The 24,906-nt window shown below is 41.7% G+C and overlaps 1 protein-coding gene across 1 annotated transcript in view; it reads right to left on the bottom strand.

Annotated features, from left to right (window-relative positions):
• The window catches only part of LOC124596580 (acid sphingomyelinase-like phosphodiesterase 3a), a 152,396-nt gene that overhangs the window by 112,620 nt on the left and 14,870 nt on the right, over nucleotides 1-24,906 (bottom strand). Inside the window, exon 2 of the mRNA XM_047135774.1 lies at nucleotides 13,199-13,404. Within this exon, the coding sequence (XP_046991730.1) occupies nucleotides 13,199-13,404 (206 nt within the window). The remainder of the gene's footprint in view (nucleotides 1-13,198; nucleotides 13,405-24,906) is intronic.

Below are 24,906 nucleotides of genomic sequence, written 5' to 3' on the forward strand. Positions count from 1 at the left end.
GTTCATTTTCATAGTAACTATTTTCTCGGAGAGCTCCACACACCCTCATTAATTCAGTATATCACGGATTTCCACATTGATTCTTCCTCATGATTCTCTTAAACGTCATCATTGTTTCATCTGGTATTACGTCTGTTCTAGGGTGCGACTTACAATCGAGTATCTGATTTCGACCTTTTTGTCTCACCGTGATATACTCCATGTTTTCTGTTTTACTCTTTTTCTGTCTCTCTCTCTCTCTCTCTCTCTCTCTTCATCGTCTGTTTGTGAATTCGTAATGTCTAAACTGTTCTTTTTGGCGTTAGTTTCCTGTCGTTTCGCTGAAATCACAGTAAACCACTTCGTACTATCGTCTTATACATAACGAACCCTACTCTCGTTGATTCATTCTATGCTCTTGTTGATATTATCCTATATTCTTCTGAACAGAAATCCTTACCTTCCTTTAGTCTCACTTCACTGACCCGAACTATATGTAGACTGCATCTTTGTATTTCCCATCCCTGCCACACTCAGACTTTCGAGATCCCGCGACTGAGTCGTGGAATTTTTCCCTTTCACTGATTCTCCAATACTTTTCTTATGGACTCACTCGCGTTCACAATCCTTTCCACCGGAATCCCAATGCGGAACTAATCCGTCATCTTTTCCTGACACTTCACGTTTCATGGGGATTAACAATAGGTGTATAAGCTGCGGTTTTCATTTTCGATTTTCTTGTAGCCATTACCCACCGTAAAGGGAACTGGGCAGCCTGATCCCTATACACTCACTCTCTTGGTTCTTTCACCGAGGCCGTTGACACAATGAGACTGACTGCTCATAATTTGGTCATCTTTGTCGATTAAACCATTGGTTGGTTAGTTACATACTCCGCTAATCGTTCGAGCAATTCTTTTATCAAAATTATGTGGAACGAGTCATTCTACACGATATGTATACCTGATTCATTTTAATGGACTTGAAGGGGTTGATGGAATACAACTAGAAGAGTTACGAGGGTCACTCTAAAAGAAATGCGCAGTGTTATTTAAAGTTTTTCACACCTTCCATATTTTTACGATGTCTTGATGCATTCTTAACATCGTTAGTTACTTTTAATTAGTTAACGCCACCTGCACTGTTTGAAGCATTGTTTGCCACCTTTCAAATCGGAGTCATCATCTTCAAATCTTCTGGCACAAAGCGATTTTTTTCAGTTTACTGAAGACGTAGTAATCATTCGGTGATAGATCAGAGCTGTAGGGTGGGTGTTTCAATGTCGTCCTCAGAAGCTTTGTGATCTCGGCGGGATTATTCTCTGAAACCGCCTGGCACAAGCCTTTTCCAACCTCGACTGTTTCACTATTCTACACACACTCGCTTCTGCCACTCCCAACCAGACTGTCAGTTCTTTCACTGCTATTTGTCTGTCAGCCAACACCATGTGGTGAATACTCTGCACAGGAGTGAAGGCAGTGGTCTATGGAGCGCTCGGTCTGCCGCTGTGAGGGACGTCCCGAGTACTGGTGCGCTCACTCTCGCCAGACAGACTGCTTGCCCGACCGCCAACTGTACTGCAGTCTGCAGCGTCATCCCCAGACACCTCCTTCAGTTTCTTCTGAATATTTGTCACTGCCCGTTCTCACATTAGGAAAACTATTATAGTATGTCCAGAGGAACATTAGGTGCAGCAGCCACCTTGCCGGCCGGTGTGGCCGAGCGGTTCGAGGCGCTACAGTCTGGAGCCGCGCGACCGCTACGGTCGCAGGTTCTAATCCTGCCTCGGGCATGGATGTGTGTGATGTTCTTAGATTACTTAGGTTTAAGTAGTTCTAAGTTCTAGGGGACCGATGACCCCAGAAGTTAAGTCTCATAGTGTTCAGAGCCAGCCAGCAGCCACCTTGATGGAGCGGTATCACAGCACAGCTTCTAGAAACAAGTTGAATTAAATTTAAATACATGCACGAAGCAATGGTGTAGAACAAAAGAAGCACTTTTAGAAAAATGTTACGTATTTCTTTTAGAGTGATCATGTAAAATACACAGTTGAGCGAAAGTGACGATCAAAATGGTTCAAATGGCTCCAAGCACTGTGGGATTTACCATCTGAGTTCATCAGTCCCCTACACGTAGAACTACTTAAACCTAACTAATATAAGGACAGCACACACATCCCTGCCCGAGGCAGGATTCAAACCTGCGACCGTAGCAGCAACGCGGTTCCGAACTGAAGCGCCTAGAACCGTTCGGCCACAGCGGCCCGCAAGTGACGTTCACATGAAGTCCCACTGCCAAGTAACATAGCGCGACGAATCTTGTGGCACATACAGAAAGAACTGCTACAGTATAGTGTAGAAGGTAACGTAAATAAATATGCAACGAGACCAAAACAGTGACTTTTCATTCAAAGACAATAGTTGCTCTGAAGCCAAAGGGATTCATGATGGTCCCCTGCACATAAGAAATTGTGGGACACGGTCCTTAACAGAGAGTGTGATCGCCACGGACGGGAATGCATTCTCTGCAACGTACTGCCATGCTGGCCACAAGGTTGGTAAGTAGTTCTTGTTTTATGACGTTCCATTCCTCAACCATCGCGCTTGACAACTGCTGGATGGCCATTCTTGGATGGCGATCTGCTACAATACATGCCCCCCACTCATACCACACGTGCTCGGTGCGATTGAAGTCTGGAGAAGGGGCAGGCCGGTCCAGTCGCCGAATACACTATGTGATAAAAAGTATCCGAACACCCCAAAAACATAATTTTTCATATTAGGTGGATTGCCCTGCCACGTACTCCATATTAGAGACCTCAGTAGTCGTTAGGCATCTTCAGAGACAGAATGGGGCGCTCTGCGGAACTCCCGGACTTCGAACGTGGTCAGGTGACTGGGTGTCACTTTGTGATACACGTCTGTACACGAGATACGAGATTTCCACACTCCTAAACATCCCTAGGTCCATTGTTTCAGAGATAATGAAGTGGAAACGTGATGGGACACGTACAGCGCAAAAGCGTACAGGCCGACCTCTTATACTGACTCACAGAGACCGCCGACTGTTGAAGAGGGTCGTAATGCATAATAGCGGACATCTATACAGACCATCATACAGGAATTCCAAACTGCATAAGGATCCACAGCCACACATAACGCCGGTAAATGCAATACGACACCTCGCTTGGTGTAAGGAGCGCAAACAATGGACGACTGAACAGTGGAAAAACGTTGTGTGGAGTGAAGAATCACGGTACACAATGTGGTGATCCGATGGCTGGGTGTGCGTATGGCGAATGTCCGGTGAACGTCATCTGCCAGTGCGTGTGGTGCCAACACTAACATTCGGAGGCGGTGGTGTTACGGTGTAGTCGTGTTTTTCATGGAGGGGCTTTTATCCCTGGTTGTTTCGCGTGGCACTATCACAACACAGGCCTACATTGATGTTCTAAGCACCTTCTTCCTTCCCATTGTTGCAGAAAAATTTGGGGGTGGTGATTGCATATTTCAACACGATCGAGCACCTTATCATAGTGTAAGGCACGTGGCGGTGTGGTTACAAGACAATAACGTCCCTGTAATTGGATGGCCTGCACAGAGTCTCAACCTGAATCCTACAGAACACCTCTGAGATGTTCTGAAACGCCGACTTCGTGCCAGGGCTCACCGACCGACATCGATACCTCTCCTCAGTGCAGCACTTCGTGAAGAATGGGCTGAAATTCCCCAAGAAACCTCGCAGCACCTGAATACACGTATGCCTGCGAGTGCGGAAGCTGTCATCAAGGCTAAGGGTACGCACACGCCATGTTGAATTCCAGCATTACCGATGGAGGGCGCCACGAACTTGTAGGTCATTTTCAGCCCGGTGTCCGGGTACTTTTGATCACATAGTGTACCCTCTCGTTCCAAGAGCTCCTCCACCTGCTATGTTCGATGAGGTCGCGCACTGTCATACATGAAAATGAAGTCAGAGCCGAATGCACCCCTGGAAAGATACACATGTGGAAGGAGTACAATGTCCCAACTACGTTTACCGGTGATAGTACCGTACTCATATATTTGGAAGTCAGAATTCCCATGCAACATTATGCCTCCCCACACCTAAGCACCCGGAAACTAAGACGATAATGTGTGACACTGTTTCTGGGCACCTTTAATACCCTCACATGGCGAGACGTCGGGACACGTAATGCACCCAAGAATATTGCCGAATATGTTCTGATGGGCCAGGCGATAATAGGTGGGGAGGCATTATACTGCGTGGCGGTACTTACTTGCAAATGTTTGAACATGGTACTCACTGTGATTCTTGAGTTTCTCTCGGCGTATTTGATAATCAAAATACCCACGACATATATGACTTTTCCTACCGGAAGATCAGCGTTGACCCTACAAAGAAGGTGGAGAATAAGACGAGGTCGCTTCTCAAGGACGCAGATTTACCAGAGGGTGACGCTAAGAAATTGTTACCCAAAGGTCCGGTACCGCCTAGACTATATGGACTCCCGAAGGTTCACAAAGAGTGGGTACCATTACGCCCCATCGTCAGCAACATCAGGGCACCTACATATTTGTTGGCCAAATGCCTGACTGGAATATTAACTCCTTATGTGGGTAAATGCCCTTACCACATCCATAATTCCGTTGATTTTGTTAAACGCCTGGATAGCTTCAGGTTGGATGAGTCAGATATCATGGTGAGTTTTGACGTCGTTTCCTTGTTTACGAGGGTACCCCTGCGAGAGTCACTAGAATTGATTAGTCAGAAGTTTGACGAGAAGACCACTGAACTTTTTAGGCATATCTTGACTACCACGTATTTTCTTTTTAATGGAGAATACTACGAACAAACGGAGGGAGTCGCCATGTGTAGCCCACTCTCACCGGTGGTAGTGAATTTGTACATGGAGAACTTCGAGGATGTAGCCCTGTCGTCATCCGAGTGGAAACCTACTTGCTTTTTCCGTTATGTGGACGACACGTTCGTCATCTGGCCACATGGTATGGATGAACTCCTTGACTTCCTTACACGTCTAAACTCCATACACCCCAACATCAAATTCACTATGGAGACTGAAACGAAGGGTAAATTACCTTTCCTTGACGTCTTGGTCAAGAGAAGGGTTGACGGCACTCTAAGTCATGGGGTGTATCGGAAGACAACGCACACTGATCGGTATTTGCACGCAGACAGCTGCCACCACCCTTCACAGAGGAATGGGGTACTTAAAACTCTAGTACATAGGCCGCGCACTATCTGTGACGCAGAGAGTCTACCCAAGGAATTGGAACATCTGAGAACTGTATTTCGAAAATATGGGTGCTCTCCGCCCAACCACTACAGCACAACCTGTGGAGATGGATGAAATCACGAGGGAGGTAGTAGGCACTGCGTTTATTCCATATACAGGCGCACTCTCGGGGAAAATCGTCCGCACTTGGAAGAAACACCGGGTCGGAGCTGTGTTTTGTCCTCCGAATAAACCTCGTGCACTGGTGGGGAGCGCGCCAAAGATGACCTCGGTTTGAGGAAGGCCGGCGTGTACCAGATTCCGTGTCAATGTGGCAAGTCGTATATTGGTCAGACGATGCGTACCGTCGAGGATCGTGAATACCGTGAATACCAGAAGTACACTCGACTGATGTATCCGAGCAAGTCGGCGGTCGCTGAACATTGTTCGTCGGAAAATCACGCTATGGAGTATGAACGCACAAGGATTCTGGTACAGACGTCGAGATACTGGGACAGCGTTGTTAGAGAGGCCATCGAAATTCGCACCAATGACGACCTCATAAACCGTGGCTGCGGCTATATCTTAGCAAGGCTTGGGAACCAGCGATTGGATTAATCAAGAGTAAATCGAGCAAACGTATAGTTGTGACGACCACGGCGGACAGAGCCATCACTCCGACCTCATCTCAGACGCCGTCGCAATCTGTTCCACCGCGCGACCGTGGCGCGGGGCGCGGACAGCGGAGGGAGCGCGCCGCGGGCGGGGGGTATTTAAATCCGCCGCCGCCGCGACCGAACCCAGTTCCCTCTGAGTAGCCATAGCGTACGGATCTCTGTGCCGGCACGTTCACAGGAGCTCAGTCCGTCAGTTCACCTGATGATGGCGACATGTATGATCGCCGAAGTATTGTGCCCGTTGTACACTGTAGACCGGCAGTACACCAGTGGATATTTTGATTATGGTACTCACTGGTCAACATTATTGTAACGCTGTACTCCTTCCCCACGCGCACCTTTTCAGTATGCATTGCGGAGAACTATTGCAGCACGTCGATAACTATTGCAGCACGTCGATTTTGCACCAACGACCGGCAATTGACAGCCGCGCCGGTGGAGATATGGAACCGCCTACCACAAGAATTCGTTACCAACCAGCATACAAGGGTATTGCAGAGCATGCATTACCATCTGTATTGATGACACACCCTGTTAAGAACCATGTCCCGCCTTTTGTAACGTCCGGGGGACCATCGTGAATTGCCGTGAGTCCAGTGTAATTACTGTCTCATTGCGTATTTCTTTCTGTTAACTTCTTTCAGTATTTCTGTAGAATTTCTTTCCATGTACGGTCCAACTTTCGCCGAGTTATGTTACCTGCAGTGGTTTGTCCTGTGAAAGTTACATTCGTTCTTAAGTTCATACCAGTGCACACTGAATTTAAGATATGATATAAAAAATGGATCCAAGTGCTAAAATCATGAATTTGAGGAAAATGACTTTTAAGCATACTACGTAATTAATGGTCGTAATTGCTGTATTAATGTGCTTTGCGTCAAAGTTATGGGTAGTTAGGATCTAGTTTTCAAAGGATATTACAAACATAGTGTTGCAACTGAATGAACAACATACTGGACGTGGAAATGCAATAAGTAGCTCTAAGTCATGTAGTTCATAAATAGTAAAAATTCACTGCGTTTCGCAAAACTTTACGTGGTCATTATTTGTCAGGTACCGAGACATTTAAATCAAATCTTTCTTCTTTTCTACACAGATGTGGCTTGTTACATCCAGGGCAGGTAGTTGCATATCGTAAAACTCTACTCAAAATAGGGATACCTTCCCAGGTCTCAATTTCATTTAAGCTTCTCCTGGTCTTAACCACATGAGACTAGCATTTCTCCAACCATAACCACGGTACTTTAGATACGTTTTTTTTATTTTCTGCGTTTAAATTACGATCTACTCCTTTCTTTAAATCTACGAAGTCATACTCATTCATGTTACTAAGGTGGATGGCGATATTTGTCTTGATTGCTTATCATTTCAAATCACCCCAGGCAAATGCCGGGATGATTCCGTTGAAAGGGCACGGCCGCCTTCGTTCCCCGTCCTTCCCTAATCCGATGAGACTGATGACCTAGCTGTCTGGTGTACTCCTCCAAAACAACCCAACCCTTACCATGTACTTTAAATCTTCTGGACCAAAACACTTGGTAAATCATGAATAAATACTCTGGCGAGTTATGATGTTCGTTAGTGATCGGTAATGAAATTTACCTTCTGTGCTGGACGAGCTTTTGCAGGAATACGTTTATTACTTGAATTTACAAATTAATTCCCTCCTCTTTTCATCTCTTTTCTCATTGTTGCCACAGTATCTTCTCTTTTAATTCATCTTTCTTTCCACTCAAACTATTACAAACGACTAGGATGTAGCTCACATCTTACCCAACGTTGAGGAGTACCATATTTTGATCGCATTTGGTACCGAATTTTGATTCGTGGCAGTTTGTGCCTGTTATATGTTATTTGGCTTCACATGTAGGCTCCATTTCAGACAAAACCTCAAAATTCCTTACTATGGAATTTACAGCCTATTTTTATTTGAAATCTTGAAACGTCTCTATAGAAGTTGCTTCACAGACTTCCAGTGTTGATGTCCAGTTCTACATTTCTTCATCCATTATGTGTTGGCACTCCTATGAATTCACACTGAAAGATAGATGAGCTAATAGGAATACTGACCTTTCAATACTAAATTATCATACACTCCTGGAAATTGAAATAAGAACACCGTGAATTCATTGTCCCAGGAAGGGGAAACTTTATTGATACATTCCTGGGGTCAGATACATCACATGATCACACTGACAGAACCACAGGCACATAGACACAGGCAACAGAGCATGCATTATGTCGGCACTAGTACAGTGTATATCCACCTTTCGCAGCAATGCAGCCTGCTATCCTCCCATGGAGACGATCGTAGAGATGCTGGATGTAGTCCTGTGGAACGGCTTGCCATGCCATTTCCACCTGGCGCCTCAGTTGGACCAGCGTTCGTGCTGGACGTGCAGACCGCGTGAGACGACGCTTCATCCAGTCCCAAACATGCTCAATGGGGGACAGATCCGGAGATCTTGCTGGCCAGGGTAGTTGACTTACACCTTCTAGAGCACGTTGGGTGGCACGGGATACATGCGGACGTGCATTGTCCTGTTGGAACAGCAAGTTCCCTTGCCGGTCTAGGAATGGTAGAACGATGGGTTCGATGACGGTTTGGATGTACCGTGCACTATTCAGTGTCCCCTCGACGATCACCAGTGGTGTACGGCCAGTGTAGGAGATCGCTCCCCACACCATGATGCCGGGTGTTGGCCCTGTGTGCCTCGGTCTTATGCAGTCCTGATTGTGGCGCTCACCTGCACGGCGCCAAACACGCATACGACCATCATTGGCACCAAGGCAGAAGCGACTCTCATCGCTGAAGACGACACGTCTCCATTCGTCCCTCCATTCACGCCTGTCGCGACACCACTGGAGGCGGGCTGCACGATGTTGGGGCGTGAGCGGAAGACGGCCTAACGGTGTGCGGGACCGTAGCCCAGCTTCATGGAGACGGTTGCGAATGGTCCTCGCCGATACCCCAGGAGCAACAGTGTCCCTAATTTGCTGGGAAGTGGCGGTGCGGTCCCCTACGGCACTGCGTAGGATCCTACGGTTTTGGCGTGCATCCGTGCGTCGCTGCGGTCCGGTCCCAGGTCGACGGGCACGTGCACCTTCCGCCGACCACTGGCGACAACATCGATGTACTGTGGAGACCTCACGCCTCACGTGTTGAGCTATTCAGCGGTACGTCCACCCGGCCTCCCGGATGCCCACTATACGCCCTCGCTCAAAGTCCGTCAACTGCACATACGGTTCACGTTCACGCTGTCGCGGCATGCTACCAGTGTTAAAGACTGCGATGGAGCTCCGTATGCCACGGCAAACTGGCTGACACTGACGGCGGCGGTGCACAAATGCTGCGCAGCTAGCGCCATTCGACGGCCAACACCGCGGTTCCTGGTGTGTCCGCTGTGCCGTGCGTGTGATCATTGCTTGTACAGCCCTCTCGCAGTGTCCGGAGCAAGTATGATGGGTCTGACACACCTGTGTCAATGTGTTCTTTTTTCCATTTCCAGGAGTGTATATCAATTATATTTCATATCTAAATCATTTTCCACATTAGCTACACGCATATTAAGATTTTCATTCATTACAAAACAGTAAATAACCATATTCTTGCAATTTCTCCCTAAGTTCTCCTTGTTCCATCCCTTCGGTTGTCTGCTTCTAAGCGTGTTTGTCGTGTGCTGCAGTTTCTGTATGTCATTACTAGGGTAATGGGGGCATGAGCACAATTTTGATGTCAAATAGATACGAAAATTAATGAAATTGATCAGTTAATTATTCCCACTACCCTCCACTCCCACCTGGCGCCCCCAGTATGACCTCATGTGTTTTCCTCAGCCTACATGTGGCTCCCTGCCGTCTCTCCCTCCCAAACCCTCCCCCGACCACCATCTAACCTACTGACAGGATTTTCGAATTTTGGCGGGAGTTTTCAAAATGGTGGGAATTTCTTTGTCCTAGGGCTGTGCTCACGTCCTCCCCCCCCCTCCCCCCCCCCCCCCTCACCACACACACAGGAATTGTCGGGGAAGTAAAAATGCGGTGCCCTTTCTGGAAGTCGAAAACTGATCCCTCCGAAGTGAGCGATAGTGAACATTTTTCCCGATTGGACATGTATAGATGGTGTATAGCCCTGACCCCTGCAGTCTGATCATCCGTAATCGGGGGTGGTGCTGTAGTCTTCTTCACTTTCTTGGATCGCAATATAATACGACGCGAATTGTGTCCTGCAGTCGAACGTAAAAACTATACCGGTTTTGCTCATAAAACCAAATGAAAGTGGGCTGCACCTATTTTCAAACAATGATGATATTTTATTGTTGTCGCAATTGTGTTTTCCTTTTTAATAGAGACTCACTTGTGAGAGGTGCGTTGACGTTAAATGCAACTGTTACAGTGAATTTTTTCCCCCTCTGAACGGCGTGCGCTTGCTGGCGGAGGTAGCAGAGATGTGGTGGGCGTCTTCCATAGGAGGTCGCAGCTGCCCTTTTAGACAAAAACATGCAGTCAGGATAACCATCATTAATCCCACTTTTGTTCAGGGGACGACAGTGTGACCGTCTGTTTTAAGCGTAGCTTCTGTCGGCATCGATAGTGTTGACCACCCAGTCACATGCTCATCCGGGACGCATTGTACTGCAGACTCCGCCATGAGATCGGCGGGAGGCTGGTCCAGGGGCTGCGGTCAGCATAGGCAGTGAGCTGCCTGTTTTCCAAGCAGCGGACGTTTGAAAAAGTGATCTAGGGATTTCTCCGAATTTTCGTTGTTGCTCCAGGAGTGATCCAGTCCTTCAGAGAAATACGTTTAATAGATTGTATGAAGCATCTTGTTCTTGTCTTCTGCCTACCTGCGACTGATTTTTGCAGACTGGAGACTGTATATCAATGCCATCAAAACGATTTCTTTTTGGACCATCAGCGACAAGACAGAACAGGCCTCTATCCCTACCTGCAGTTAGGAGAGAGACAGATGAGGGTTGGTAGGGTGGTGGGGAGTAAGACTGCCTCCAAGTTGGTCAGTTCATGACCGCCCGTCGAGGAAGACACAGCTGCAACTACTGACAAACTATAATCTTCTGGGGACGGTTTTTGCGGTAGTTCTTTTATTACAAATACTTTTTCCCAATCCCCAGTACATGTGTTGCTATATGACCCGTTGATTACAAGTGCTTCAGCTTTTTCACGACAGTTCCGACACCTAATTACAACAGAGAAGCATTTTCAATCAGCTGTGGTAGCACGTATTGCTCTTGATTACCTGGACTGCAGGGTGATTGTGGAGCAATGCAGGGTGAGGTGTGTATAGCGAACTCTGACATAAAACAGCAATAGAAAAAGTCGTCAGCTGTATGCTTAAGGTAATATAGCTATCAAAATCCTCTCTGTCCAACACCAGCATCTTGTCAGCTGAACACAATTCCAGCCACAAATAAAGATGGTATCTTCCACTCCAGCCTTTTTGTCCCCACCAGCTTGCAGGTGAAGGGTAGTGTTTGAGTAGGTCTGCCGCTAATTTAGGGTAGTATTGTGAAATTTTTGCACCAGGATAACACCAGTTGTAATTCCCGCCAAAATTCTAAATTTATGCCAAAATTCGAAAGTACCACCAATAGCATAGGTGGGGAAGTGGGAGGGTTAGGAAGGGGGAGGGGCGGGGCTCTCGTGGAGGCTGAGGAAAATATATGACGTCATCTAGGGGGTGAGGGTCAAGGTGGGGGTGGGGGTGGGTGCGTGAGAGTAATTAATTGATCAATTTAATTAATTTGGATATCAATGTTATATCAAAATTGCGCTGATGCCATCCTTACAATACTACTTATGTCTCTGGTCTTGGGGTAAGTCTCTGTGAATGTAGGGGCAGCTTAGCCAACTTTTGCGTTTTGCAACGGGGATCTCTTCTGGGTCAGAGAAACATCAGCGATTGATGGTCTGTCTTCCTTGTTACGTTGGCACAGGCACAATATGCATATTGTTTGTGTGCCAACTTCCGGTCCACAGTAGAGACTGTAGGTGATAAGTGAGCAGTCCCACTGCTCTGAGAACAGGTGCATCTAGTTTTAGTCGTTAGTGCTGCAATTTTGTGAATGTATAAGTTTCAGCTTCATTCAGTCCTTAATTCATTTCTTGGTTGGATTCAGTTGTTATAGAATAACTAAGAACATCTTGTGTAGGCAGCAGTTGAGAAGAACTTTCGCGATTTTTAGAATTTGTACTAATGTTTCCTTTGTGCTCTGTAATTTTATGATTATGGGAAACAGGGCGACATGGATCTATTAATGTGATTAGATTGCTATATAAATCGTGTAATTAATATGAGCAGTGTGTATGGTTTTAATATTCGGTAGTCATATTAAGCAAAAATGCCACTGGGTTTTGTGCAGATTTGAGTGAGTTTTCTTTGAGCACTTGTATGACTTTTTAATACATTTAAGAACATTTCCCAATCTGATTCTTCTACAGAATTAATGAAGACATCAAGACTCACCAATAACAATTTCATTAATTTTTCCTGAATTGAGACCTATGCGCTATCTTTCCAAGGAAACATTCAGGTTGTTGCTTGGTAGGTGAATTCAGGCGGTGAACCGAGATATCTTTTATAGTTAAGTCTCAATTTAAATTCATATAATAAATAACTAATCATGGTCGAAGTAGAGAGGATATAAAATGTAGACTGTCAATGGTAAGGAAAGCGTTTCCGAAGAAAGGAAATTATTTTATCATCACGTTTGGTTTTAAATGTCAGGAAGTCTTTTCTGAAAGTATCTGTATGGAGTATAGACATGTACGGAAGTGAAACATGGACGATAAACAGTTTATACAAGAAGAGAATGGAAGATTTTGAAACGTGATGCTACATAACAATGCTGAAGATTAGATCGTTAGATCGCGTAACTAATGAGGAGGCACTGAACAAAATTGGGGAAAAGAAAAATTTGTGGTGCAACATGACTAGAAGAAGGGATCGATTGGTAGGTCACACTCTGAGGCTTCAAGGGATCACCAGTTTAGTACTGGAGGGAAGAGTTGAGGGGCAGGGGGGGATAAAAATCGTAGAGGGGGACGAAAAGATGAACACACTAAACAGATTCAGAAGGATATAGGTTGCAGTAGTTACTCGTAGATGAAGAGACTTGCACAGGATAGAATAGCATGGAGAACTGCATCAAACCAGTCTTTGGACTGAAGACCATAAAAACAACAACAATAATGTACCAGGCTACGTAACAGAATAATTTTCCATCGGCCAACTCCACTATATGAATAACCAGGTACGTTACGGACTTCAGTTATCACGATGCGTTACCTTTGCGCATGGTGTGCAGCGCCTCGGAGGGCAGCCAGTAGCTCCAGAGCTGCGTGAGGTTGTGGTAGGCGCCGGGCGCGTCCTCGTGCCCCAGCACGGGGAACACGAACTGGCTGCTGAACGACTGCCGCAGAAGCGCCGTGATGTTCTGCAACGCCGACAGCTGCTGCTCCTGGCCCCGAGCTCCCACGTGCGAAGCGCCGTCCCTGCGAGAGAGCAACAGGCGCACTTAACAATCGTGGCCAGCGCTGTACCACTAGTAGCACAGATGTTGGTACCCCAACATCGAAAAAAGAAAAAGCCAAATTAGCCCCATACTCAGAGATTGTGTGTAGGGGAGCAGTTGTTGAATCTTGCATCACTGCTCATGATAAGACCTAAAGGGGTGCTCATTGCCTTTTTTTTTTTTTTTTTTTTTTTTTTTACTGCTACACATACATCTACATGACATGATTGCTCTCCAAATCACAATTAAGTGCCTCGCAGAGGGTTCATCGAACCATCTTCAAGCTATTTCTCTACCATTCCACTCTCGAACAGCGCACGGGAACGGGAAAAACAGACACCTGTATCTTTCTGTGCGAGCTCTGCTTTCGCCTACTTTACGATCATTTCTGTGTATATAAGAGAGCACTTTCAAAGTATTTTCGCTATCGGACGACAAAGTTGATGACTGAAATATCATGAGATGATCCTGCTTTAACGAAAAACGGCTTTGTTTTAATGACTGCCACTCCAATGTCACGTCCGTAACACTCTCCCCTATTTCACGATAGTACAAAACGAACTGCCCCTCTATTAACTTTTTCGATGTCTTCCGTCAGTCTCACCGGAGGCGATCTCAAACCGCACAGCAGTACGTCACAAGATAACAGACAAGCGTAGTGTAAGCAATACTTTAGTAGACCTGTTGCATTTTCTAAGTGTTACTGACTATACATCGCAATCTTAGGTTTGTTTTACCCACAACATTACCTATGTTACCGTTCCTATTTACATTATTTTTAATTATAATCCTTAGGTATTTAGTTGAATCTACAGCCTTTAGATCTGTGTGATTTATTGTGTGACCGAAATTTAGCGAATTTCCTTTAGTACTCGTGTGGATGACTTCCCACTTCTAATTATTTAGAATCAATTGCCACTTTTCGCGAGATACCTTGTCTAAATCGTTTTCCAATTAGTTTTGATACTCTGACGTCTTTACTAGTCGATAAAGGACTGCATCATCTGCAAACAATCTAAGACAACAGCTCAGATTGTTTCCTAAGTCATTTATGTAGAACAGGGGCATCAGACGGCCTGTAACACTTGCTTGGGGAACACCTTATATTACTTCTGTTTTACTAGATGACTTTCTACAAATTACAACAAACTATGACCTTTATGACACGAAATCACGAATCAAGCATTCATCTGATCCGTTAATCGATAGGCATGCAGTTTGACTAGAAGACGCTTGTGAGGAACATCTCAGAAGCCTTCTGGAAATCTAAAAGTATGGAACCGGTTCATCCCCTGCCGATAGGATTGATTACTTCGTGAGAAGAAAGAGCTAGTTAAGGTTTAAAAAAACGAAATTTTCTGAATCCGTGATGACTATTTGCCAATAAATCGTTTTCTTCGACATACTGAAAGGTAATTACTATTAAAAACAGTCTTGATCACGATTTATTTAACAAGGTGACAGGTTCCGACCACTACTGTGGTCCTCTTCAGACCATTGAGTAGTGAAACACGTATGTAACATAGCAGCGATGGCGAGGCATTGTAGCATCTGTGACCAGAGAGTATGCGCTTGACCGCGCGAGTGTTGCGAGCGGTTCTCTGTCAGTAGTAGTCGTTGCGAGTCTGTCAGTTCAGTCGTTGCGAGTCTGCAGCTCTGTCTAGTTGAGAGCAGTACTCAGTCTGTAGTCGTCATGCAGAGCGGTCGGTCAGTAGTAGCAGCCCAGTGCGGTTGTGTGATGTAGGCGGTCGGCAACACTGGTCAAGATGAGGAATAAGGTATACTGTTAATTAATATAATCATTAGATAATGAAAAATTTTATTTATTGTAATTATTCTCCAACAAGTCTCCCAATAATAATTTTTTTATTTCAGAAGCATTTTCTCAAAAATTTAATTTTTTATTGAATTCAAGATTTCGTTGCACTTCCCATTTCATTCCACTTCTTTTGAAGAAAAATTTCACTAGAATCACAAAAAAAAGAGAATATTATTATATGCAATGCAGTTCCTCCAAGCGGTGCGCAACAACTAGAGCAGATATGTGACATCCATTTATTCTGAGGTAAGACTTTAATTCTGATTGTTTTACACAGGGCCAAAGACCGATATTTCGGTTTTATTGAATTTTCTTGTCACTGAATGGACTTTAATTTCTTGAAGGATTTATATTTGAGTCAGATTGCGAATTTCACATTTTTGTTGCCATTGTCAGTACATTTCATTGTGGGCAGGTTACGCATAGAGCCATGTCCATCAGCGTTTCTAATTAGTATCGTCCTTTTCTTTTAAAATTTTTGTAGGGAGGTTACACTTGGCTCCCATTTATATTGAGTATTGTCATTACATTTCTTTTAAAATTACGGTGGGAAGGTTACACTTGGCGACACCCAGTCCAGGATCGTATTTCGTTGAGAGTCTTTTGAGCAACAGTCAGATATCTGCTCTTGTTTGCTTAGATATAATTAGGATTTGGCGCAACGCTTTTATTAACTTGTAACTTTTTTTCTACAGGTCAACGGCAATTTGTTGCTTTGTTGTTTGTGTGTTGCTTTTGCATTGTGTTTATTTGTTTTGTGAAAAATTTTGACTATAGTAAAAATGCCGCGAAAGACTGTGAATAGTGTATCGCGAGGTATTATGAACGAAATTACCGACTTAAACAACGTGACCAATAGTAATTGTGACACACAGTGTAATGATGACAATCCTGCGTTCACTAACAATCAGTGCATTCCAACCACTAGTGATGACTTTTACCCTGATAATGAACAAACGAACTCAATTGTCTCGTCTGTTAATTTGACGACAATTGATGACGCGAGACGCTCTATTGCAATGAGCGCTGCCGAGCTTAACACACCCGATTTAGAAAATTCAAATAACGTACAGACAAATTTTTCGAATGAAAATGGTCAGTGTACTGATAATTCGACGGATTCATTTAACGCGACAATTGCAGGTATACAGTCAAACAGCACAGATCATGGAGTAGGTAATGTTACTTGTGATCAATATATGGCATTTTTGATACACAATTTCAAACAACTTAATGAACAGTATAAACAACTTAATGAAAAACTTGATGAGCGGAACAAACGACTGGAAGAAGATAACAAACAATTTTGTGAAAGTATTAAACAGCCGAAAGAAAAACACGACAACTTTAACGAACAGAACAAACAAGTTAGTGAACAGATTACAATGGTTACCGTGGAATGTCATGAAGCTAAAGTACAATTACGTGAGGATACTAAGACTTGTGCTAATAACAGTAATGAAGAAGTTGGCACTGTTGCACAAGAATTAAGTAGCACACGTGTAGACACAACAGAATCACATAAAGACAAGACTAATGTAGTCACTGAACACTGTTCAGCGAACGAAACACAGATACATGAAATTAATGCAGTCACTGAACAATGCCCTAAAAACGCAGTACAGATTCGCGACGAGGTTAATTTAGAGTCAGTGGAAGTTTCACACACTCCGAATACGGCAGTTGACGAGAAATTTGCACGACAGATCAACCAAATTGACGAAAGTATTACAGTAACAGAATTAAAAACTATTTCAGTCACCAATACGTCACAGAAACCGCCACGTTGCGAACATTTGTCTGACTCACGCAGCGTGTATAATGTGAACAATTTACAGAGACTACGCGACTTAAAATCCGAAAAGCCACGCGACTTGAAATCTGAAAAGCTACGCAACTTGAAATCCGAAATGACACAGACGAACAGATTCACACACAAACCCGAACGTGTTTTCAAATTCAATGACGAGAACGTAGATTACGAGCAATTTTTATCCGCCAGAAAATGTAAAGAGTTTAATAATGGCAGAAAACAGATACACGATTTGCACTGTATACGACAATTTATTTTTGTACCTTCACCGCTATTACCTGTAACGGAGAAACTAGCTTTGAACCTGAGGCGACAATTTGCTATGGTATTTTCATCAGCATTACCTATTATGCAGAAACTGGAATTAACATGGATACAACTATTTACTTTTGGAATTTTACCGCTATTGCTTGCAACACAAAAGCTAAAATTTATTTGCAGTGCGTAATCGACCTCAGGGGATTCATTACGCTTTAATGAATATGTGCCGTAGCGAGCATAGGGCCCCGAGCTGTAGTAGTGCTGTTTCATCTTTAGTTTTCTGCACTGCTGCCTTCTCTTCTACTATCCTTTATATCTATCCAAACTGCTCTTCAACTATTGCTCTATCTAGGATTAAGAATATGTAATGAATATCCGATGTGACAAACTTTTACCGAATGTGACAATTTTCAGTAGGCACTCCCGTAATGGCAACTACCGCCGTAATTTTAATAACAGATAAAATCGTAATCATCAGTATGTGTAAAATTATCAGCAATAGGAACCATATTTTTGTAACAATAGATGTTTTTTTTCACCACAATAGCATGAAAGTCAGCCGCTTAGCATACCTAACCAACAATGCAGTCTACAAGGTCAACCAGACTTTAATGTTCTGCCGCGTGCACGTATAGTCACAGATCCAACAAATAGTAACGCACGACAGCAAGGAAACAACTAAGTACAGACAACACACTATTTCAACTCGTATCGCAATGCGCCGTATAGAAATTACTATCATGACAGACGTAAAAAGAATGATGAGCACAATTTTCAGCGTAATTTTAATAACAGTCGATCTTTTCAGCAGCAAGAACATTAACAACAACAAATAATGATGAATGAAACAGACAATAGGTGTCATCGATAGCGTAATACGTCAGTAAGAAATAAAAGAACAGTTCATATAGTAGATATGCCACAATATTCTCCCGTAAATAACAGCACGTACGATAGAATTTGACCAGACACAGTACAGATTGCATATTCCAGTAACGTAAGCACTACTTTAGACACGCAGAATGTTATTCACGAAAATGTAATTACTTTTGACGACATCAGAGACACTCTTTTACAGGAAAGACCAGTTATTCAGAAAACCATTTCACATCCTGTTATCGAAATTAAAATTGGTTCATCGAAATTCTCAGCAGTAATTGATTCCGGCTCACCTATATCAGTAATAAATGAGGAGACTTTTAATGAGTGCAACAAAGAGAATACCTATCCGACACTACCTTTAGGCAAAACAAAAGTGAAAGGAGCAGTACCGAGTAAAGGAATAGACGTTAAATTGCAGACGCATTTGTCATTTAGTATTGCAGGTCACACATTTCACTCTAATTTTTGGATTGTTCCTTTATTGACAACAGACATTATTTTAGGCACGAATTTTCTGGTACAACACGACGCAGTTATTGACTTTCAGAATTCTTATTTAATGCTAAAGGATGAAAATGTACAATTGGCTTTAGAATTTCAGCACTCACTATCTGCGGAAGAGCAAACAATTAACCGCACAGAGGTCATTTCCGCAACACGCAACATAGACTGTAATTCTGCATTGTTCACGGATACGTACGTACATAACTATAACACTCCAGACGAAGCTGACTACGACGTTATGCAGTTGATTTCCGATAAGGTTAAACAAAGCAGTGCAAGTACAGACGACGAACGCACGCAACTACGCAAAATTCTTTTACAGCAAGCTACATGGACACGCATGTTACGAGCTAGAAACATTTCTCCGATTTATATATCCAAGTACCACGCTTCTTCGAACCCCTGTGAAAGATTAATGAAAGAAATTGGTAAGCTGTGCCGAATATACTGCCACAAAAGACATATTGATTGGGATACACACATACTCTCATTCCAAGATGTAATTAATTCCATTCCAAATGAATCCACTATGCTATCTCCGACTGTTATACTGAAAAACGTTGAACCACCGAACAAATTTAAAGAATTAATAGAATTTCCCAAAAGTCGTCGCCTACGACACCACGAAATAATTGACATTGCGCTGAACAACATCAAACGTGCCGCAGAGCGCCGGAGAAGACAGCAAAAACAGGTTTGTACACGCCGCGACTTTCACGTTGGACAGAAGATATTGATACGTACACACTATTTATCCAGTAAATTAAAAGGTAAGTGCAGTAAATTTGAACTTCTATACGCAGGTCCGTATCGGATTCGCAGCATCCCTCACCCCAATGTTGTACACGTCGAAACTTTGAGAACCAGAAAATCGAAAGGCAATCACCATATCTCAAACATTAAACCGTTTATTGAGTGAAACCACTGTATGATTCAACACACTATGATGCAATTATTTCACCTGACTAATTACTGATGATTATCGTATTTTTCTTGGCAAGTGCCCGGCAAGGTAAGGTTAGCAGGTCGCTTTTCTTGTTGTTACACATCAGACCGTGCATATTTTTTCAGAGACACTTACGTATTTTATGACTAATTATGCAATGTTAGCTAATGACATGTTAATTTCATTATATTTTTTTTTTCATTAAAGTCTTTAATTCTCGCCTCTATTAACTACACTACATACGAGCTGAACACAACGAACGTCACATTTCTCTTTTTATGTACGATTGTATTCCAGTTTTGTTAGTATGCACTGTGAAATAGGATATAACACACACCAGTTGACTTTGACATTTTTTTTTTGCCTTATGACACCTCAAGATCGTGACTGTTTAACATTTTTTTTTGCTACTGCATTGTATTATTCTGTGTACATTTTTGCATCTGAACACTGTCAACGTCTTTAACGTATTACGTTTTCTGTCATGTTATGCTGTATGGCTAATTGTGTCACCATAAACCAGTCATTATTTAGTGGGTATATGATTTAAATACAGGGCATTAATCTTTGGTCATCAATTTCAGAAAGAAATGGTGCGTGTAAGAAATAAATTCAACAGAAATGGGAATTTCACCTACGGGATAAACGAAAGGAGATGCAATAACTTTATGAGGAAGAGTAAATGGATCAGGATTAACAAACATTAACAAGAATATACTATACTCATCACAGAATAGCAGTCTTAACTAATTTTTTTCTTTCAGAATACAAGGTGATTGATGCAGGCTGTCAGAGAGAACTACACATCTTAGTTTTAGTGACGAAATATGCTAGAGATAAGGAATAGTTATGTAATGAGTAATGAAGTGATTTTTTGCAGATGATAGTGAATACTGATGAATAATGATGAAGGAAATGGTATTATGAATAATGAAGTTTTTCTTTACAGGTGATGATAATGGTGAAGTTATGATGATATGGATAGTGAAGTTTTTTTTTTTTTTTTACAGATGAGGATAATGTTGAAGTAATGTATTTATGCTATGTAGTTATTTAAGTATTTGTTGCAGTTTGCTTTGACAGCAGGTGTTACATTGCATAGTAGGATGACTGAAAGTTTTGGAAAGGACAGCTATGGAACACATTTTTATACACACTTCACTGCCTGTTAATTCGAAGTTCACTACTTTTCAGTATAGTGTGCGTTTCTTCTTTCAGGTCAATAATCCGTTTTTGTATTTTTCAGGAGAAGCTTTTCATGATACTTGCTAAACCTGTTACTTATTATACCTGTTCTAGAACTTGCATTTTTTTTGTATTTTACCCATTTGTGTTTATCATTTATAAATGTGATCACATGTACTGCCTTGTTACATAACCTTGCTACAGCTGACTCATGACGAATGACGTTACCTATCCTCATTTGCAGCAATAGGTCAAAAGCAAAAAGTATTATGCCTCAGCAATTAATTATCGATCCCAACGCAATGCATTGCTAACAAAAAAAAAAAAAAAAAAAAAAAAAAATGTATTAACAGTCCCAAATAGTGATACCAGTTTGAGAAAATTCTGAATAATACTGATCAACTCTGAATAGCATGTCACTTGAGTAATGACCTCTTAATGAGACTATATTCAAAATAATGCTTTGTCACTGGCTAATAACTGCCACTGTCTATTATAATGATACTACGTATAATGCCTGTGATTACTAATGATTTGACTGTAATTAACTGATTTTAATAATGCCTTTGTAATGATCTGAATACTACTGAATGAGGAACACTGTTTATTGTAATGAGTACTTGTAATGCCCATGATTATTAATGCTATGACTGTAATTAACTGATTTTTAATAATGACTTCGTAATAATCTGAATAATACTGAATGATGATTTTATTCAATACTTGCTGGCCACTGAGTGCCAATAATTAATGTCACTCCACGAATTGTTATTAATTATGCCATTGATTAGCTGTTGTTTCCAATGTTGATACTTTGTAATTTGAAATGAATGTGACTGTTTAATAATGCTTTGTAATTAGGAGAAGGCTAATAATTCTTAATATATTGGAATTTCAAATGATTAATTAACGATGCCATACTTTGTTGTTGGAAATGAATGTGACTGTTTCATAATGCTTTGTAATTAGGAAAAGACTAATGATTCTTAATAGATTGGAATGACACATAATTAATTAACTATGGTACTGTTTAATAATGCTTTGTAATTAATTAAGGCTAATAATTCTTACTATATTGAAATGACAAATGATCAATTAATTAACTGTAATTAGACAAATGATTAATTAACGACAAATGATTAATTAACTGTAATTAGACAAATGATTAATATGATTAATTAACTGGAATTATACAAATGATTAATTAACTGTAATTAGACAAATGATTAATTAATGACAAATGATTAATTAACTGTAATTAGGAAAAGGCTAATGATTATTGGAATGACAAATGATTAATTAACTGTAATTAGGAGAAAGTTGATGATTCTTAATTATACTCTGTAACTGAAAAGAATGCGATTATTTCATAATGCTTTGTAACCAGGAAAAGAAGGCTACTGATTCTATGTAAAACAATCAATGAACATTTTTCTGTAATACTACATACTTGGTACAGAAATGTTCAATAACTGGGCTATGAATGCCACAAACTACTAATTAAGTCTGTAATTGTCAATATTATGTGACTTGATGTCTTTCACCTCATAAGCTGACTACCCTGAATTACTGCAATGTCCATTTGTCCTGTTTATCCTAGTGATCATGGAGCACTATATTTGGTTTTGCACTAATTCTACGTGGGTGTGCCTTGTAAGAGCGTGGTGTTGACACGACATGCTGTCCACCACCATGAGCGATGAAGACGTTATTATGGTCCCACTGTTTGGTGTACGTAATGTACTGCCAAAATGAAAACATGGAACATTACTACGACAGTTCAGTGTCTTGGCTACACTGATAAATTCTGATGGGAAAAGAACTTCAAATTGTGTCACTTGGTGTTGTACTTCTGTGGAAAGATATGGACTTTCAGAACAGCTGTGTGCAATCTAAAGTGCTACAACCATGATGCAATCCTTCCCTTTCCTATCCTGATTCTTGTCACATAAAAAAAAAAAAAAAAAAAAAAAAAAATTTTTGGTAACATCATTTATGTTCATAGGTTATACATTTTTCGATTCGCTGAACTCCAATGCGAGTACACTTATGTCACTTGTCAACATAATATTTTTTGCCAGTCTGTTCATTTGTTCTGAATATGCTAAAGAATTTTCAGTGCCTGTGCACTTTGTTATCTGTCAAATAATTTGTATATACTTTTCTGATTTGCTACTATGTTTTGTACTCACATTTTGTCTTTGTCTGATATATTTTGTACTTAGTGCGTGTGCACAACATTTACTTATTCTTGCCAGTCTGTTTATTTGTTCTGCATATGCTAAAGAATTTTTTCAGTGCCTGTGCACTTTATCTGTCAAATAATTTGTATATACTTTTCTGATTTGCTACTATGTTTTGTACTCACATTTTGTCTTTGTCTGATATATTTTGTACTTAGTGCGTGTGCACAACATATACTTTATGTACTACATCTAATTATTCTTGCCAGTCTGTTTATTTGTTCTGCATATGCTAAAGAATTTTTTTCAGTGCCTGTGCACTTTATTATCTGTCAAATAATTTGTATATACATTTTTCTGATTTGCTACTATGTTTTGTACTCACATTTTGTCTTTGTCTGATATATTTTGTACTTAGTGCGTGTGCACAACATTTAAATACTCTGTAAGTTGTAGAATTTTGTTAATTAAAGAAAAATTTTGCCGCGCTTGGCAAGTCCAAATGACTCACCATCGCTGCCAAATTTTTGCCCCCCCAGTGGAGGGTTATGAAACACGTATGTAACATAGCAGCGATGGCGAGGCATTGTAGCATCTGTGACCAGAGAGTATGCGCTTGACCGCGCGAGTGTTGCGAGCGGTTCTCTGTCAGTAGTAGTCGTTGCGAGTCTGTCAGTTCAGTCGTTGCGAGTCTGCAGCTCTGTCTAGTTGAGAGCAGTACTCAGTCTGTAGTCGTCATGCAGAGCGGTCGGTCAGTAGTAGCAGCCCAGTGCGGTTGTGTGATGTAGGCGGTCGGCAACACTGGTCAAGATGAGGAATAAGGTATACTGTTAATTAATATAATCATTAGATAATGAAAAATTTTATTTATTGTAATTATTCTCCAACAAGTCTCCCAATAATAATTTTTTTATTTCAAAAGCATTTTCTCAAAAATTTAATTTTTTATTGAACTCAAGATTTCGTTGCACTTCCCATTTCATTCTACTTCTTTTGAAGAAAAATTTCACTAGAATCACAAAAAAAAGAGAATATTATTATTTGCAATGCAGTTCCTCCAAGCGGTGCGCAACAACTAGAGCAGATATGTGACATCCATTTATTCTGAGGTAAGACTTTAATTCTGATTGTTTTACACAGGGCCAAAGACCGATATTTCGGTTTTATTGAATTTTCTTGTCACTGAATGGACTTTAATTTCTTGAAGGATTTATATTTGAGTCAGATTGCGAATTTCACATTTTTGTTGCCATTGTCAGTACATTTCATTGTGGGCAGGTTACGCATAGAGCCATGTCCATCAGCATTTCTAATTAGTATCGTCCTTTTCTTTTAAAATTTTTGTAGGGAGGTTACACTTGGCTCCCATTTATATTGAGTATTGTCATTACATTTCTTTTAAAATTACGGTGGGAAGGTTACAGTAGGAACCCCTTTCTGTTGGAGAATTGTGATTCTGACGTCTTTACTAGTCGATAAACGACTGCATCATCTACAAACAATCTAAGACAACAGCTCAGAATTGTGATTCTCCAACAGAAAGGGGTTCCTACTCAATGGTCTGAAGTTGACCACAGTAGTGGTCGAAACCGGTCACCTTGTTAAATAAATCGTGATCAAGACTGTTTTTAATAGTAATTATTTACAAGACATTGTTCACTGCTGTTCCCGTAATGCATTAAAAAGCAATACTGAAAGGTGGCTACGCTGAGCCACTGCGCCAGAGATTGCGCCAAAGAGTATTATTCAGCCGCCTCCACATTGCTTGGGGAGAGCTCGTGGTAGTCAGAGCCTGTCGAGTACTCGGGGTAGTCTGTGCTGAGATATCGTAGTGAGGAATGTTTGTTTAGATGTGCTAGCAGGCAGTGCTTGCTGAGATGTGATACTGA

Source organism: Schistocerca americana, chromosome 1 (assembly GCF_021461395.2).
Source record: "Schistocerca americana isolate TAMUIC-IGC-003095 chromosome 1, iqSchAmer2.1, whole genome shotgun sequence".
Lineage (NCBI taxonomy): Eukaryota > Metazoa > Arthropoda > Insecta > Orthoptera > Acrididae > Schistocerca > Schistocerca americana.